Here is a 16,632-nt window from a genome sequence, read left to right as displayed (position 1 = left end):
ATGTGTGTCATTTCTACGTTATCTAGCCGAGTGAGATTTGATTCATGTAGTTTATTATTATCACATGGTTACAGCTTAAGTTGTAGGAGTGTCCGACGTTTTCTTTGGTTTTTCCTGATCGGAGGTCGGGAATTACGAGTTATGACCTCGAGTCACAAAAATCGAAAAGACGTCCAGTCGCACCTGTATCCTTACCACCTTTGAAAATGCCAATGTCCTATGATGAGACACAAGCTTTTTCTAGGATATGGTTAAACATTTAAGTAAATTTATACTCGAGCATCTGAAATATGACTAGTTGTGTACAGGCACAGTCAAAGCTCCCTAAAACGTCATCAGTAAGCACCACGAAGGTCCTAATTCTCTGGTGTTTCTTTCACGGTGCTTGTCCCGCGTGCTGTTACTTGGAGTAATAGGTCAAATCTTGACACAGGAAAAATGTCTCGGTGTTTGACACTATTTAAGTTTGGTCTGCAGACTTGTGGAAAGGCTAGCCTTTTCTCGCGTGGCCGAAGCCGGTGTCTCATAGCGGCAGTGAGTGGAGGTAATGGTGAAATTGGCAGCTTAGAGAATTCGCATTCATTATTTGACTGTAGGCTGGTAATGAGAGATGCTAAGATCCGCTCAAATAAACAGGCCGGCCTTTAAAATATCAGTCCATCACCTTTATACATAAAATTATAGCTTAATGGAAAAAACATGTATATTGTAGGGTCAGTTTTAAATTTAAGTGTAGGCTATATAAGTCATACTTTGATAGTTATAACCTACACTTAAAATCTGGAAAATTTTAAACATAAGTAACAAGTAATAGAATGGCGGCTACAATTATCGACACCTTAACGATCTTTTGGCCATTGCAAAAGTAGAGAAGACTTTCAGTATGTAAATTGTGCATGAATAATGAGACAACTTTCCACTAGGGGGAAAAAAAAGTTGATTTCCCGATTACTTAGCGCATCAGACCACGTGACACCGGTCCACAGTTATCGTCATCCAGGTTATTTAAAAAATCGGTATGTGGTATTAAAGTATAATTTTTATTTAAAATTTGTTTTACATAGACTTATATTTTGTAGCCTACTAAATATATTTTAGATAAATATATCGATGTCGGTGCTTACGTAAATGAGGAAGTAATTCATTTGTAAGTAATTTGTTTGTAAACAAATGAACTGATTAACTTGTCAGAAAAACTTTTTGTTCCACTTTAAGTATTTTCGTAGATCACATTTTGTTAATCATTCATTGTTTGTATTAATTTCTAGTTTTGTAGTTTACCAATAAATGTCAATAGGCAATTGACGTTGCCAATAATCACATGAAAATCCAGGTCAAAGGTCGCATGTCATTCCTCGAACCAAAACTTTATATTTTTTCATCTAAAAATATAAAATGTCTACTGATCTTGTAATGTGATAGATATTTATAACAAACTGCAAAAAAAAAACAATCTGAATGGGATAGAAAAATCTGAATATTTTAAGCATGTAATTTTTTTTATATGCTAGGAATTTAATTCTGGTCTAATTTTATTTATTGCAATTGGATTCTAAATGCTCTATATAAGCATTCCATTCTGTTATGAATAAAAAATATAAATAACAGTATTTTTATTTTTTAAAAAGTACTTCTACTTCAGCAATGTTACACAAAGATCGATACATAACAGTTGTAAATGTCACTTTATTCCACAGGGTGTCAATAATGGTGGACACCGGTGAAAGTGATCACTATTATTGACACCTCACATGACTTCTCAAATGCACATTTAGAAAATGGCGACTGTCAAATAAAAGCGTACAAAACAAAGTAGGTTTCGACAAAGATATCATGAAATATCTGTTAATTTTATAAGTAAAACATGTCCATGATCTTTCTACCATGCTTACCTGTGATGATAATGTCTGGGTTTTCCTCAAACTGCTGATCATGCTAAAAAAATTCCATCTCTGGTAACGAGCTGTGTCATCAGATGACAAGATCAAAGGGCAGGGGGGTGTCTTCCGGTTGATTAATTAACCAATAATAACTGTTGTAACTGAAACTCACCTTTGTAAAGTGTTTTTTTTAATTGCTAAATCTGAAAAGATGTCAATAATTATGGACTGTCAATAATTGTAGTTGGCACGCTATATTATCTATGTAGGCTTAATATAAATATGAAGAATTCTGTGCATCATAATGTGACAGTTTGCTGACTTTTTTTGTTTTCTAGTGAACGCAAGAACACAGATGGAACAGTATAACCCAAGCCATTTTGGTGTGAAGTTAACCTGCTGTTCTTATAGCAGCCAAGCAGAAACTGCTGAAGGGGAGATTCTCCACAACATTATTAGTGAGACAGAGAATGTTAAAGGTAACAGCTGATTCACTGCTTGTATTAGTCTCTTTATTAAGTTGTTAATTACAGCTACAGAAATGTGTGAATTCCCTGAGGAGGAGAGTGCAACAGCAGGCTTAGTTTTGTTGCAATCTGTAGTCTGGGGGGATTTTTTTTTTATACAACCCCGATTCCAAAAAAGTTGGGACAAAGTACAAATTGTAAATAAAAATGGAATGCAATAATTTACAAATCTCAAAAACTGATATTGTATTCACAATAGAACATAGACAACATATCAAATGTCGGAAGTGAGACATTTTGAAATTTCATGCCAAATATTGGCTCATTTGAAATTTCATGACAGCAACACATCTCAAAGTTGGGACAGGGGCAATAAGAGGCTGGAAAAGTTAAAGGTACAAAAAAGGAACAGCTGGAGGACCAAATTGCAACTCATTAGGTCAATTAGCAATAGGTCATTAACATGACTGGGTATTAAAAGAGCATCTTGGAGTGGCAGTGGCTCTCAGAAGTAAAGATGGGAAGAGTATCACCAGTCCCCCTAATTCTGCGCCGACAAATAGTGGAGCAATATCAGAAAGGAGTTCGACAGTGTAAAATTGCAAAGAGTTTGAACATATCATCATCTACAGTGCATAATATCATCAAAAGATTCAGAGAATCTGGAAGAATCTCTGTGCGTAAGGGTCAAGACCGGAAAACCGTGCCCGTGATCTTCGGGCCCTTAGACGGCACTGCATCACATACAGGCATGCTTCTGTATTGGAAATCACAAAATGGGCTCAGGAATATTTCCAGAGAACATTATTTGTGAACACAATTCACCGTGTCATCCGCTGTTGCCAGCTAAAACTCTATAGTTCAAAGAAGAAGCCGTATCTAAACATGATCCAGAAACGCAGACGTCTTCTCTGGGCCAAGGCTCATTTAAAATGGACTGTGGCAAAGTGAAAAACTGTTCTGTGGTCAGACGAATCAAAATTTGAAGTTCTTTATGGAAATCAGGGATGCCGTGCAGGCCTAGACATTAAGCATTTACCACTGGTGGCCCATTGGGCCAGTGGAATTGAAAAGTTATTGGCCCAAATGGAAAATGTGGTGGCCCGAATGCGCCCGGTACCCGAACCACAGCTGCCGCAGGCAGCCGCTGCAAGCACCATAGGTGCTTGCACAAAGAGGGGGGTCCGGGGGCCCTCCCCTGGAAAATTTTGATTTTTCAATTCATATTCGTGCATTCTGGTGCGTTTTAAGGTGAAATTAATGAAAATAAGTATTCATATTTTGCTAACATTATTATATCTTTATTGTTTGTTCACATTGATATTTTATTGTTTGCATTTCTTGTTCTATCAATTTCTTAGTTACATTTAAAAATTTCCTTTGTTCTTGTTCTCTGTTCGTTTAAGACATGCTGTTGATTACTGTTTTACATTAACAATTGTTTGTATAAGTTTTAGAATAAGCTAAGTTTTGCCTCACCATGCAACTAACTTGTTTATAGAATAAGCTTTGCCTGTAACCCACCCTGTGTGATGTAGACATATTTTCCTTTTTTGTCATGGTTTCAACTTTGGCTCATATATTCTCAACATTGTAGATATTGAATTCTCACCACTGTCGATATTCTAATAGAAATAGAGGTACAATGAACTTTTTATATACACCTTTATATAATAGCCACAAGACACACACAGGCCAGTCCCAAGTCTGGATGAAAGGTGAGGGTGGCATACTAACCCTTATCATGCTGGATTTAAATGGGCATTTTTATTGCCCATGAAGAAGTTTTATTTCTTAATTAATAAAATATCATGAGAATCACTGACAAACCATACATTTCCTGAAAGGGTGGACTTTGGGGAATAATCTGGTGAGATTTTTGCAAAGCCTTACCTGCTCGGGGGTGATTTATAACCCTAATTACCTGTTAATTAGCTAATTAACAGGCATGCTCAGGTGAGCCAAAAAGGGGTGAAATGTTGTTGTTGTTGTTGTTGTTTTTTTTAATAAGACAAGATATAAACACCAAATTTTCAGGATATGTCCTTGGGGGAACTAGTAGTAAATTTTTGCAAATTCAGCTCATTTGCATAAACCATTGCCATGGCAACAGCAGATACCCTAGCAACTGGGGGTATACTGGGTTTAGCATGCTCTGGTTGTACCAGAGAGGGTCAGAATAGTTATTATTTTTGTTGTAATGAACTAATGTAGACCTAGTTTGGCTATTTTGATAGATTTCATCATCTTTGGATATTTGAATAATATATGGGATCAAATCTAATTTACCACATTATTTTATCTGTTCTTCTATTTCAGTCATAGCAACCAACATTTATACTTCATTCTTTAATCACTAAAAGTTGATACACGTGTAGCCATATTTCTTGGCAGTGTATCCTGAAATTTTGATATTAATATGCAAAGTCTGAACGATTTTACACCATCTGAAGCTAAAGCGCGTGTTGCAATGCTGTTTTACGATTTGGCGCCATATTTGGCGAGTTGTAAACCGAGCGTGACGTCGCGCGCTCTGATTGGCTGCCGAGTTCAAAATGAAGCCGTTCGTTAACACCCGATTAGTTAATTTATGCATGATTGTATTTAAACTGTTTACCTAGCTTTTGGCCAGGTTGGGGAGCATGGAGTTTGAACATATTTCTATTTGAATTTCACCATTCTGATGGTCTCCTTGCCGCAACCGTCTTCGTCTACAAGATGCTATTTTCCCGCCAAAATGACGCTTCCGAACATCTCTGAAGATGCACAAAGACGACACACTCCTGCCGCGGAGTGGAGCGTGACGAAAACAAAGATGGCGGACCTCATATCGAAAAGGTGCATTTTACGAACAATTTCTTCACAATTCTGGGTAAAATATGAGTAATAAAATTTGTTAATTTGTATAGAAAACGTACTGGCCCGCCTGGGCCACTGTTTGGCCAAATTTATTGGCCCGAACTGGCCCGAAAGACGTAAAAAACACTGCCGGGCCATCGGGCAAGTGCTAATGTCGAGCCCTGCCGTGTCATTCGGACTAAAGAGGAGAAGGACGACCCAAGTTGTTATGAGCGCTCAGTTCAGAAGCCTGCATCTCTGATGGTATGGGGTTGCATTAGTGCGTGTGGCATGGGCAGCTTACACATCTGGAAAGACACCATCAATGCTGAAAGGTATCCAGGTTCTAGAGCAACATATGCTCCCATCCAGACGACGTCTCTTTCAGAGAAGACCTTGCATTTTCCAACATGACAATGCCAAACCACATACTGCATCAATTACAGCATCATGGCTGTGTAGAAGAAGGGTCCGGGTACTGAACTGATCAGCCTGCAGTCCAGATCTTTCACCCATAGAAAACATTTGGCGCATCATAAAACGGAAGATACGACAAAAAAGACCTAAGACAGTTGAGCAACTAGAATCCTACATTAGACAAGAATGGGTTAACATTCCTATCCCTAAACTTGAGCAACTTGTCTCCTCAGTCCCCAAACATTTACAGACTGTTGTAAAGAGAAAAGGGGATGTCTCCCAGTGGTAAACATGGCCTTGTCCCAACTTTTTTGAGATGTGGTGTTGTCATGAAATTTAAAATTACCTAATTTTTCTCTTTAAATGATACATTTTCTCAGTTTAAACATTTGATATGTCATCTATGTTCTATTCTGAATAAAATATGGAATTTTGAAACTTCCACATCATTGCATTCTGTTTTTATTTACAATTTGTACTTTGTCCCAACTTTTTTGGAATTTTGTGTGTATAAATATATACTAGTGCATCTCAAAAAATTAGAATACCATGAAAAAGTTCCTTTTTTCATAATTTAATTCAAAAAGGTAAACTTTCATATATTCTATATTCATTACATGTAAAGTGAAATGTTTAAAGCCTTTTTGGTTTTAATTTTGATGATTATGGCTTATAGCTCAAAATCAGAAATCCAGTATCTCAAATTATTAGAATATTCCCTCAGATCAATCAAAAAAGGATTTACAATACAGAGATGTCCAACTTCTGAAAAGTATATTCATTTATACACTCAATACTTGGTTGGGGCTCCTTTACCATGAATTACTGTATCAATGCGGTGTGGCATGGAGGTGATCAGTCTGTGGCACTGTTGAGGTGTTATTGAAGCCCAGGTTGCTTTGATAGTGGCCTTCAGTGTATCTGTATTTTTGGGTCGGGTGTTTCTCATCTTCCTCTTGACAATACCCCATAGATTCTCTATGGGGTTCAGGTCAGGCAAGTTGGCTGGCCAATCAAACACAGTAATATCATGGTCAGCAAACCATTTGGTAGTAGTTTTGGCACTATGGGTAGGTGCTAAGTCCTGCTGGAAAAGGAAATCAGCATCTCTAAAAAGCTCATCAGCAGATGGAAGCATGAAGTGCTCTAAAATCTCCTGGTAGATGGCGGTGTTGACTTTGGACTTGATAAAATATGGTGGACCAACACCAGCAGATGACATGGCACCCCAAATCATCACAGACTGTGGAAACTTCACACTGGGCTTCAAACACCTTGGATTATGTGCCTCTCCACTCTTCTTCCAGACTCTAGAACCGTGATTTCCAAATTAAATGCGAAATGTACTTTCATCTGAAAAGAGGACTTTGGACCACTGAGCAACAGTCCATTTCTTTCTCTCCTTAGCCCAGATAAGACACTTCTGACATTGTCTCTGGCTCAGGAGTAGCTTGATATTAGGAATGCGTAAGTTGTATCCCCTTTCTTGAAGATGTCTGTTCGTGATGGGTCTTGATACACTGACACCAGCCTCAGTCCACTCCTTGTGAAGCTCTCCCAAGTTCTTGAATCAACTTTTCTTGACAATCTTCTCAAGACTGCGGCCATCCCTGTTGCTTGTGCACCTTTTCCAGCCACCCTTTTCAGCAATGACCTTTTGTGGCTTACCCTCCTTGTGGAGGGCATCAGTGATCATCTTCTGGACAACTGTCAAGTCAGCAGTCTTCCCCATGATTGTGGTTGTGTGTACTGAACTAGACCGAGAGATACACTGTGTTCATACTGTTTTACTCAAACTCGAAATGAAATATTCTAATATTTTGAGATTTTTTTTGTTTGTTTTTGTACTGTATGCCATACTGATTAAAATTAAAATAGAAAAATGCTTGAAACATTTTAGTTTGTGTAATGAGTCTATAATATATAACATTTTCACTTTCTTAAATAACTGATGGAAAATATTGAACTTTTTCACAATATTCTCATTTTTTGTGATGCGCGTGTGTGTGTGTGTGTGTGCACGTTACCGTGGATATAAGGGTTCAGATAAATGTAACAGTTTAAAGAAGCGTAGAGATGTTGATAATCCTGCACCAAGCGAAACACCAATTAGTTCTCAACTTGGGCATAAAACAACAAAAACACTTGGAAAATATCTGCAGCTGGGGGCAGCCATTTTCTAAATATGTAAATTGTGGGATCACCTGGGCATGTCGTCACTGGTTTTCGTAGATTCATGTCATTCTTTAAAGTTCAGTCACCTACGGTGTATCTGGTGGGCCATGTCACTGTTAAACATGTTTTAGGAACAGAAGAAACAATCACGAGCAAATGAACAACAAAAACTGTATTCAGAAAATAAAATCACGTGCAAATCACGTGAAAATACAACTGGATATTGTCTGGCAAGTGCCTTTACAGGTTGATACTGAATGACTGCAAGTTTCATTCCTCATCACTTGGCTTGCATGGCAAACCATGACACGGACACTAACACTTAGAATGCCTCCTCACTACACGGACGTTGCAGCGGTATATGAGGTGGGTCCAGTGATTACAGCCCTTGTAATCACACTTAAGGGAAAGAGGTGTGTCATATGATCGCAGCCCCAAATGCACTGCAAGCTCTGTAGCCAGGGACACTAGGTCGGACCTGGTATATCCATAACCCATGGATGCCATGTCTTTGACATGAGTTACCAATCTAGCTTCTTGAAGCTCAGTGAACATGGGGGGTGGACCTGACTTGACTGCTTCAGAAGGAAAATGTCCCAGGATACGGTCGAGTGTTTGTTCAGGGACATTGTGCTTGGGGGCTGCTTTGCAAACTGACACTCTGTTATCCATCACATCACAGAATGCATTGGCCAGTGCAGTAGGAGAGTAGGATCTGTACTTGTCTTTTCAAGGCAGGACAGTCCTGCAACGATAAGTAGATAAGGGTTAGGGCTTCTTTGAAAATAAAAATTCAACATGAAAGAAGGACGTTGACAACAAATGGTGTTTAAGTGATTAAAACTGATATAATGGACATGTCCTATCTGGGTATCCGTAGAAAGAAAAAAATGCATGGTCCCTTCCTGTGGACCACGTGCTTTTGTTATGGACTTTCTCAATGGAAGCAGATGACATTTGAGCTGCTCTGTTCGAAGTATTTAAATATTAATAGGATTACATCTTTTTTTGTGAAAAGTTATAACAAATTGAAGCTATAGGCAAAATTATACTAAATAGCATTGTATTTCAATACCTGACTTGACACAATGCGGAACATTTTTCCAAAAATGATGTCTGCTAGACCGCAGCTGTCAAAATGACCCCCGGTGTTGGTTGACTGAACGTGCACGCGCGAGAAAAAAAACGTGAAACGGAATTTCGGAAATTCCACGAAAACTGGTAACGGCACTGTGTGTGTGTGTGTGTGTGTGTGTGATATATATAAATATATATAATTATTGCGCACATTGACAGTGGTTGGCTTGCACATGTTCAACATATGGATAAGGGGTGTAAACAAAACTTCAGACTTGTGTGTGCCTGGGTCTGAGATATAGATGCAGGAAAACAAAACCGAGACACGGTACCCGCGGAGTCTTAAAAGTATTAAAAAAGTATTGAATTTCATTTTCCAGAATTAAGGCCTTAAAAGTATTAAATTTCATCTTGAAAGTCTTAATTTTTTCCACGGAGGTCTTAATTTTCCAAAGAAAGTCTAACATCGTTGCGTAACCTAGATTAAATTCTCTGTGATGAAAATGAAGCAAAATCTAAAATGTTTTTGCGCTGCCCTGGTGTTCACACGCAAACAGCGGGAAATTCACGTCGCGCCGTAAAGGGTTCACACGAAACGAGAGCAGCAGGCGCATAGAGCAGAGAGGGTGAGGGGGAGAGAGCATGGGGAAGTGCAGATTCAACCCGAAGTGGCCGCTCGACCCTAAATACGCCTGGGTTAAGGGGGTTCCAAATAATGACCGTGAGGCATTATCAGGGTTCCCGCGGGGTTTTAAAAGGTAGTTAATTAAAATAGGCTAAATTATGGCCAGTAAAAAGTAGTAAAAGGTAGTAAACGTAATCTGACGTGGTAGTAAATTTTTTTTGACCCCCATCCAACTGGGCCTATGTGTTTTCTAATTCGTTTTATTAACCTGCATGCCATAATGTCCATAAATTACTACATTTGGGCGAATTTATTTTTATGTATCGAGGAGGACCGCAGTGAGGAGTTGGTGGCGCATGCGCATTGAATTCCAGTAACGGTTGAATCCAGTATAAATTTATACTAGAGATTGTTTAGTACGAGACTGACTTTGTTTGTACGGCTCTAGTCGAATCTATCTGTTGACCCGACTGGCGACATCTGCACGAGAATAAAACAATGGGGAAATGCAAATTTTCAGACCTCTGGCTGGAGGAACCTGATTTTAAAGACTGGCTAAAGGCGGTAGATGGCAATCGGCGAGAGGCGTTCATTGAAAAGTTGATCGGGGCACATGTAATGCGTTGTGTGCGCGCGCGCCTGGTGCGTCGTGTGCGCGCGCGCCATTTGAGGCATCCGAAATGTGATGAGCAAATCTGTTGAACTGTTCAAATGATTAAGATTAACCCTCTAAAACACTGATCTCTGGGAGGAAGGTGTTGACTCTGCCCACGGGCCTTCACGACTACAGGACTGGCGCAAATGACTATCTTAAGCAAACTTGGCAATGTGTTGAGAGACTGCCAAAATAGGGCTTGGGTTATGTGTGTTTTGTATCTTTAGGGTGTGTGTCTTGTCTTTGTCATGTGTGTGTGCGCTTTTTGTGTGTGTGTGTGTGTGTGGGTTCGTGTTTGCCATTTGACCTGATCTAAATGTAATGAGTTGATGTACCTAAGCACATAAGATTTTTTGTGCAAATCTGTTCACCTGTTCAAAAGATTATTCCACAAACAAAAGGTTGGCCATCTTGAAAGTGTTGGCCGACAAAATGTAATCAGATCTTGTACCTAATGTGAAGTGTTGACACACAAGGTTTAGTGCAAATCTGTGTACCTGTTAAGAGGTTATGGGCCACAGTTTCACAGTTCAATAAAATTATAACTTGTATGTGGAAGTTTGTTTTCTTTTATGCAAATATGCATTACTCCATGTGTAGCCCTAGCAATGGGAGGTTCTATTATGCTTCCAAAGGGAAAGAGTTACACTACCGGTACGTTCAGATTTTCTTTCTATCTTTGTCTCATCAATCCAACTCTTTGGGTAGAGTTGTCACTAACTTATGTAGCACATTCACTTGGACTAACACATACACTCAGAGATTACCTTGTTAAATTGTGAGAAAATGTCCAAATCCAAATTGTCGCTGTGGTAGTAAAAAAAATTGTGAAGGTAGTAAAAAGGTAGTAAAAAGGTAGTAAATTCAACATAAAATATCTGTAGGAACCCTGATTATGCACTTTGTGTAAAAAAAAAAACTTTCAACTAGGGACAATGGGGCTTACAGCTCTGGATTCTCACATGAAAAGTGGTAAACATATTTCGTTTGCATCCAACACCCAGTAACGTTAGCAGCACAGCCGAAAATGAGACCTCAACTTTGTCTTTTGAATGCTTCTCTGGCGTGTGTGTGTGTGTGTGTATGAATGAGGGGTGATTGTCTGGACTTACATGGGGGTGCTCTCCTCTGCATGGTGTCCAGGGGGTGTGAGTAGAATGAATTCTGATTGATTATTTTAATAAATGTAATTTTGTTATTTCAAACACTCGTAAATAGTAATTATTTGAGGTTTAATCTGGTGCTCAATATGATTTATTCTTCCCTAATGAGTGCGACAAAGGTATTAAATTTCACTTGAAATGGCATTAAAAAAGTCTTAAAAAGTCTTAAATTTTGGTTTAACAATCCTGGGGGTACCCTGCGAGAAACAAACACCGTTTCCCCGTCACGGCAAGTGATTGGCAATGTGCCCCATCCGCAGTTTAAATTAAAAATCAAACTTTATGACAACAGTTTATTCATTTTAAAAGTTATGATATTGCTATAATAGGCTTACTTGGACACAACCATTAATACAGAGCCATCAAATAAAGGCTTCTAATTCTAAAACAAAAAAAATCCCCGGGCCCTGGAGTGCAGTGTTCTCTCTCTCTCTCTCTCTCTCTCTCTCTCTCTCTCTCTCTCTCTCTCTCTCTCGTGTGTGTGTTCACTGCCTCAGATGGAAAAGAAAAAATTTCACTGTGGTGTAATGTATAGCCCCTTTTCAGTCACATGACCTTCGTAAACGCGACCGCCATTTTGGACATGTAGTGGACTTCGGCTCGAATCAGTTTGAATGCGAGGAAGGCGACAAACGAAAAACATAAAAGAAAAAGGAGCGAGATGCAGAAAACACCTTCACTATCCAGCGACGTAGGGCATTTACAGGGCGAGCAGAGAGAGAGATATTTGCAAAAATTGAGGTTAGCAGGCTTAGAGAACGACGTTTACCTGCTTCCACCAGGATTGTTCACTGACGTACAGAAGTACACGAAGCCCTCGTCTTTACCTGACTTCGGCCCACATGATCTGTATACCTATGTCATTAAAAACCCATCGCCATACACGCCAACGTCCGAGGTTCCGGAGCGCGCCCCGGCTTGCTCCAGGAGTGCTCCGGCCGAGGTTACGGAGCGCGCTCCGGCTTGCTCCGGAGCAAGCCGGAGCGCGCTGCTTAATTTGAGGGCAACCTCGGCCGGAGCACTCCGGGAGCAAGCCGGCGCGCGCTGCTTAATTTGAGGGAGAGCAAGCCGGAGCGCGCTCCGGAACCTCGGACGTTGGCTCCGGCAGCTATTTATACTGGATCCGGTGTAAATAGCTGCCGGATCATAATTACAGTAAACTAGTAAATACAGTAAAGGAAAAACTTGAGACTGAAAGGTTTTAACAGTCATCCAAATGACTGAACGTAAACATTGCTACAGTAACATACCAGCTACTTGTTGACATTAGCTAGTCAACAATAGCTACTACAGAAGAACAAAGAGGTTACAATGGGTTATTTTAGCCTATTTGGTTACACACTCGCCGCCACAGAATATTAACAGCAATGTAATGCCTTTTCTGGCTAATTTTATTCGTCTTACCTCCAACAAAGTGGTCACTACACAAGCGTTGGTATGCCGAGGGCTGTCAATCTTTCCTGTTAATGGCCGCTATCCATCTTCTCCGTCGGGATCCGATAAAATGATAACCCTTGCCTTGTTTGTTGATGGTTACTACATCCAGGTGCACAACAATATAGTGACATGATGGAAGTCTTGCTGAAAGTAAAAACTTTCTTTGCTGCCGTTCCTCAATGTTGGCTGTGGTAAACTACTGGTAGTACACGTCCAAAATGGCGGCCGCGTTTGTCGTGACGTCACGTGAAAAGGGTCCATATGTGAAAAATAAAGGCTTCTTATTCTAAAAATGTATTCAGAAATGTTCTGTAATGTGAGTTTTTTACTGGCACCAAAATACGCAAATCAACAGACTTCACGTTTATGAAGTCTGAATTTCACTCTGTGAGATAACGCAAACTTAGGGTAGTACTGACACAGGTACTAGTAAACAATCCCGTTGTCCTAGCAAGGTGGTTCTTACCATCTAAAAAGGTTGCTTTTCTCACTGAATAACAAAAAAGCATGTCACAAAAATAGAAGGAAAGATTTAATTTTTGGGGAAACCCCCCCCCCCCCCCCCCAATTAGTAGCTGGTGATTGAGTTTAAAGGCAGCAAAAGGCTCCCAAGGACTGTATATGGGTCTGCTCACTGTGTGTGTGTGTGTTCACTGCTTCAGTGATTTGGGCTTATTTTTACACCCAAATTCTTGACACTCGGGCATCTTTAGAGTTGTTTACAACAGTTTAGAAGTGATTGTATCCTCTTGATTTTTTTCAGCCTTGGTAAGTCATATAGTGTGTGACATCACAATCTGGGCTTCTCTCCCGTAATTTGTACTCGGAGCGCAATATTTGAACCCTGGAGAGAGTGAGATGGCAGGGTCCAGGGACATTGTTTTTCTTTCAAAAAATCTGTATACAGATGCAAATATGAACAAGTGAACACTCCAGCATGTCTTGTATGGATGTTGTCTGTCAGTAGAAAAGAGTTGGTTTTTTTTTTTGGTGGGGGTTGTTAATCTTTAAAGCTTTTTTATTGTGTAGAAACCAATGCAAGCACGGAGTGTTCTCTAGAATACACTGAAGCTCCTCCAGGAGATGGCAATAATTTTAAACGCTGTGACCCAATACAAAGCACGTCCCTTGAATCACTCCAAAACAAAATGGTGGCTCTTATTAAAATCATTGTAAAGGAACTTTTCTTTGTTTGACCACAGACTTCTGATTGGCTATCCAGTCCAAGCTTCTCACTGGCTAAAGAACATACTGGCTAAGTTTGAAAATACACAGGCCCACTTGTAACTACCACCATATGACATCCAAAGCTTTTTACCACATGATTACAGGTCTGTGTTTCGTAGTTAAATGTTTCCACAATGATGACAATCATAAAGGGGTGTGTGTGAGAAACGTACACAACCCCCCCCCCCCCCCCCCTGCACCATTGTGGTTACACACAAGATCCTCTAAATATTTAATCTCATCTCATTATCTCTAGCCGTGTTATCTACAGGGTTCTACAGGGTCGCAGGCAAGCTGGAGTCTATCCCAGCTGACTACAGGTGAAAGGCGGGGTACACCCTGGACAAGTCGCCAGGTCATCACAGGGCTGACACATAGACACAGACAACCATTCACACTCACACCTAGTACGGTCAATTTAGAGTCACCAGTTAACCTGCATGTCTTTTGGACTGTGGGGGAAACCGGAGCACCCGGAGGAAACCCACGCGGACATGGGGAGAACATGCAAACTCCACACAGAAAGGCCCTCGCCGGCCACAGGGCTTGAACCCAGACCTTCTTGCTGTGAGACGACAGCGCTCACCACCATGCCGCCCTCCTCTAAATATTTGATCTCATAAATTGTTCCCAGGCTCAGCTAATGGCCTAGTGACAGAAAAAACCCTAAGTAAATTATCATAAATTCAGGCTAAGTAAAACTTTTCAATGATCTTAGAAACATATTTGTAGCAGGTTAATGCACTTTTATGGCTAACAAAAACACATTCCACATTTTGACCTGTTGACATATCACAGAGAGCTTGGTACAAAGATAACTGGTCGCAGAAAGAAAACTAAGAAGTTTTGAAGCTCTAAACAGTAATCTTGAGGTATAAAATAATCCAACATTATTTTGTCTCATTCTTTCTGGAAACAGGTATTAAGGTGTGCAACAGTATGGGGTCATTTTCATATTTTTCCATTCAAAATTTGCGCCACATTCTCTGTTGGGGACAGGCACCCTTTTCTGTGCCTTTGTAATGTGTGCAGAATGTGGCTTTGCACTGTCTTGTTGAAATATCCCTGGAAAAGGTAGAATATGTTGCTCTAAAATTTCAATATACTTTTCTGCATTTAATGCTGCTATCACAGAAGTTTAAGTTACCTTCGCCAAGGGCACTGACAAAGCTCCATACCATAATAGACCCTGGCTTTTGGACTTGCAGTTGGTAACAGTTTGGATGTTCCTTTCCTCTTTGGTCCAGAGCACACAGTGTCCATTTCTTTCAAAAAAGACCTGGAATACTGATTCATCTGACCATGGTACATGTTTCCACTATGTGAGGGTCCATCCCAGATGCCTCTGAGCCCAGAGAAGTTGATGACGCTTCTGGACACAGTTAATATAAGGCTTCCTTTTTGCACAGTAAAGTTTTAACTAGTGTTTCTGGATGTAACTCTGTATTGAAGTGCTTGACAAAGTAATCCTGAGCCTCGTCTCATCTCGTCTTCTTCCGCTTATCCGGGACCGGGTCGCGGAGGCAGCAGTCTAAGCATGGAAGCCCAAACTTCCCTTTCCCCAGACACCTCGGCCAGCTCCTCGGGAAGAACACCGAGGCGTTCCCAGGCCACCCGAGAGACATAGTCCCTCCAGCGTGTCCTGGGTCTTCCCCGGGGCCTCCTCCCGGGGGGACATGCCTGGAACACCTCCCCAGGGAGGCGTCCAGGAAGCATCCGAAAAAGATGCCCGAGCCACCTCAGCGGGTTCCTCTCGATGTGGAGGAGCAGCGGCTCTACTCCGAGCTCCTCCCGAGTGACTGTGCTTCTCACCCTATCTCTAAGGGAGCGCCCAGCCACCCTGCGAAGGAAACTCATTTCAGCCGCTTGTATCCGCGATCTTGTTCTTTCTGTCATTACCCAAAGCTCATGACCATAGGTGAGAGTCGGAACGTAGATCGACCGGTAAATTGAGAGCTTCGCCTTTTGGCTCAGCTCCTTCTTCACCACGACGGACCGGTAAAGCGACCGCATCACTGCGGAGGCTGCACCGATCTGCCTGTCGATCTCACGCTCCATCCTTCCCTCACTCGTGAACAAGATCCCGAGATACTTAAACTCCTCCACTTGAGGCAGGACTTCTCCACCAACCTGGAGAGGGCAAGCCACCCTTTTCCGGTCGAGAACCATGGCCTCGGACTTGGAGGTGCTGATTCTCATCCCAGACGCTTCACACTCGACTGCAAACCGCCCCAGTGCATGCTGAAGGTCCTGGTTTGAAGAAGCCAACAGAACAACATCATCCGCAAAAAGCAGAGATGAAATCCTGTGGTTCCCAAACAGGATTCCTTCCGGCCCCTGGCTGCGCCTAGAAATTCTGTCCATAAAAATTATGAACAGAACCGGTGACAAAGGGCAGCCCTGCCGGAGTCCAACATGCACTGGGAACAGGTCTGACTTACTGCCGGCAATGCGAACCAGACTCCTGCTCCGTTCGTACAGGGACCGGACAGCCCTTAGCAAAGAGCCCCGAACCCCATACTCCCGAAGCACCCCCCACAGAATACCACGGGGGACACGGTCGAATGCCTTCTCCAGATCCACAAAGCACATGTGGACTGGTTGAGCAAACTCCCATGAACCCTCGAGCACCCTATGAAGGGTATAGAGCTGGTCCAGTGTTCCGCGACCA

The 16,632-nt window shown here is 41.2% G+C and overlaps 1 protein-coding gene across 5 annotated transcripts in view; it reads left to right on the top strand.

Annotated features, from left to right (window-relative positions):
* Positions 1–375: 375 nt before the first annotated feature.
* trap1 (TNF receptor-associated protein 1) overlaps positions 376–16,632 on the top strand; it is a 180,997-nt gene continuing 164,740 nt past the window's right edge. For 3 of the 5 annotated variants that reach the window (XM_060901426.1, XM_060901425.1, XM_060901424.1), the window contains exons 1-2: positions 376–544; positions 2,219–2,359. In XM_060901426.1, coding sequence (XP_060757409.1) covers positions 439–544; positions 2,219–2,359 — 247 coding nt within the window. In that variant the 5' untranslated portion in view covers positions 376–438. Of the gene's footprint in view, positions 545–766; positions 1,017–2,218; positions 2,360–16,632 lie in introns of those variants that run through there. The other 2 variants (XM_060901427.1, XM_060901428.1) reach the window with 2 other exon arrangements.

The sequence above is a fragment of the Neoarius graeffei genome, chromosome 20 (genome assembly GCF_027579695.1).
Source record: "Neoarius graeffei isolate fNeoGra1 chromosome 20, fNeoGra1.pri, whole genome shotgun sequence".
Taxonomy (NCBI): domain Eukaryota; kingdom Metazoa; phylum Chordata; class Actinopteri; order Siluriformes; family Ariidae; genus Neoarius; species Neoarius graeffei.
The sequence above is the reverse complement of the archived record's forward strand: the minus strand, read 5'-3'. Positions and strand labels throughout refer to the sequence as shown.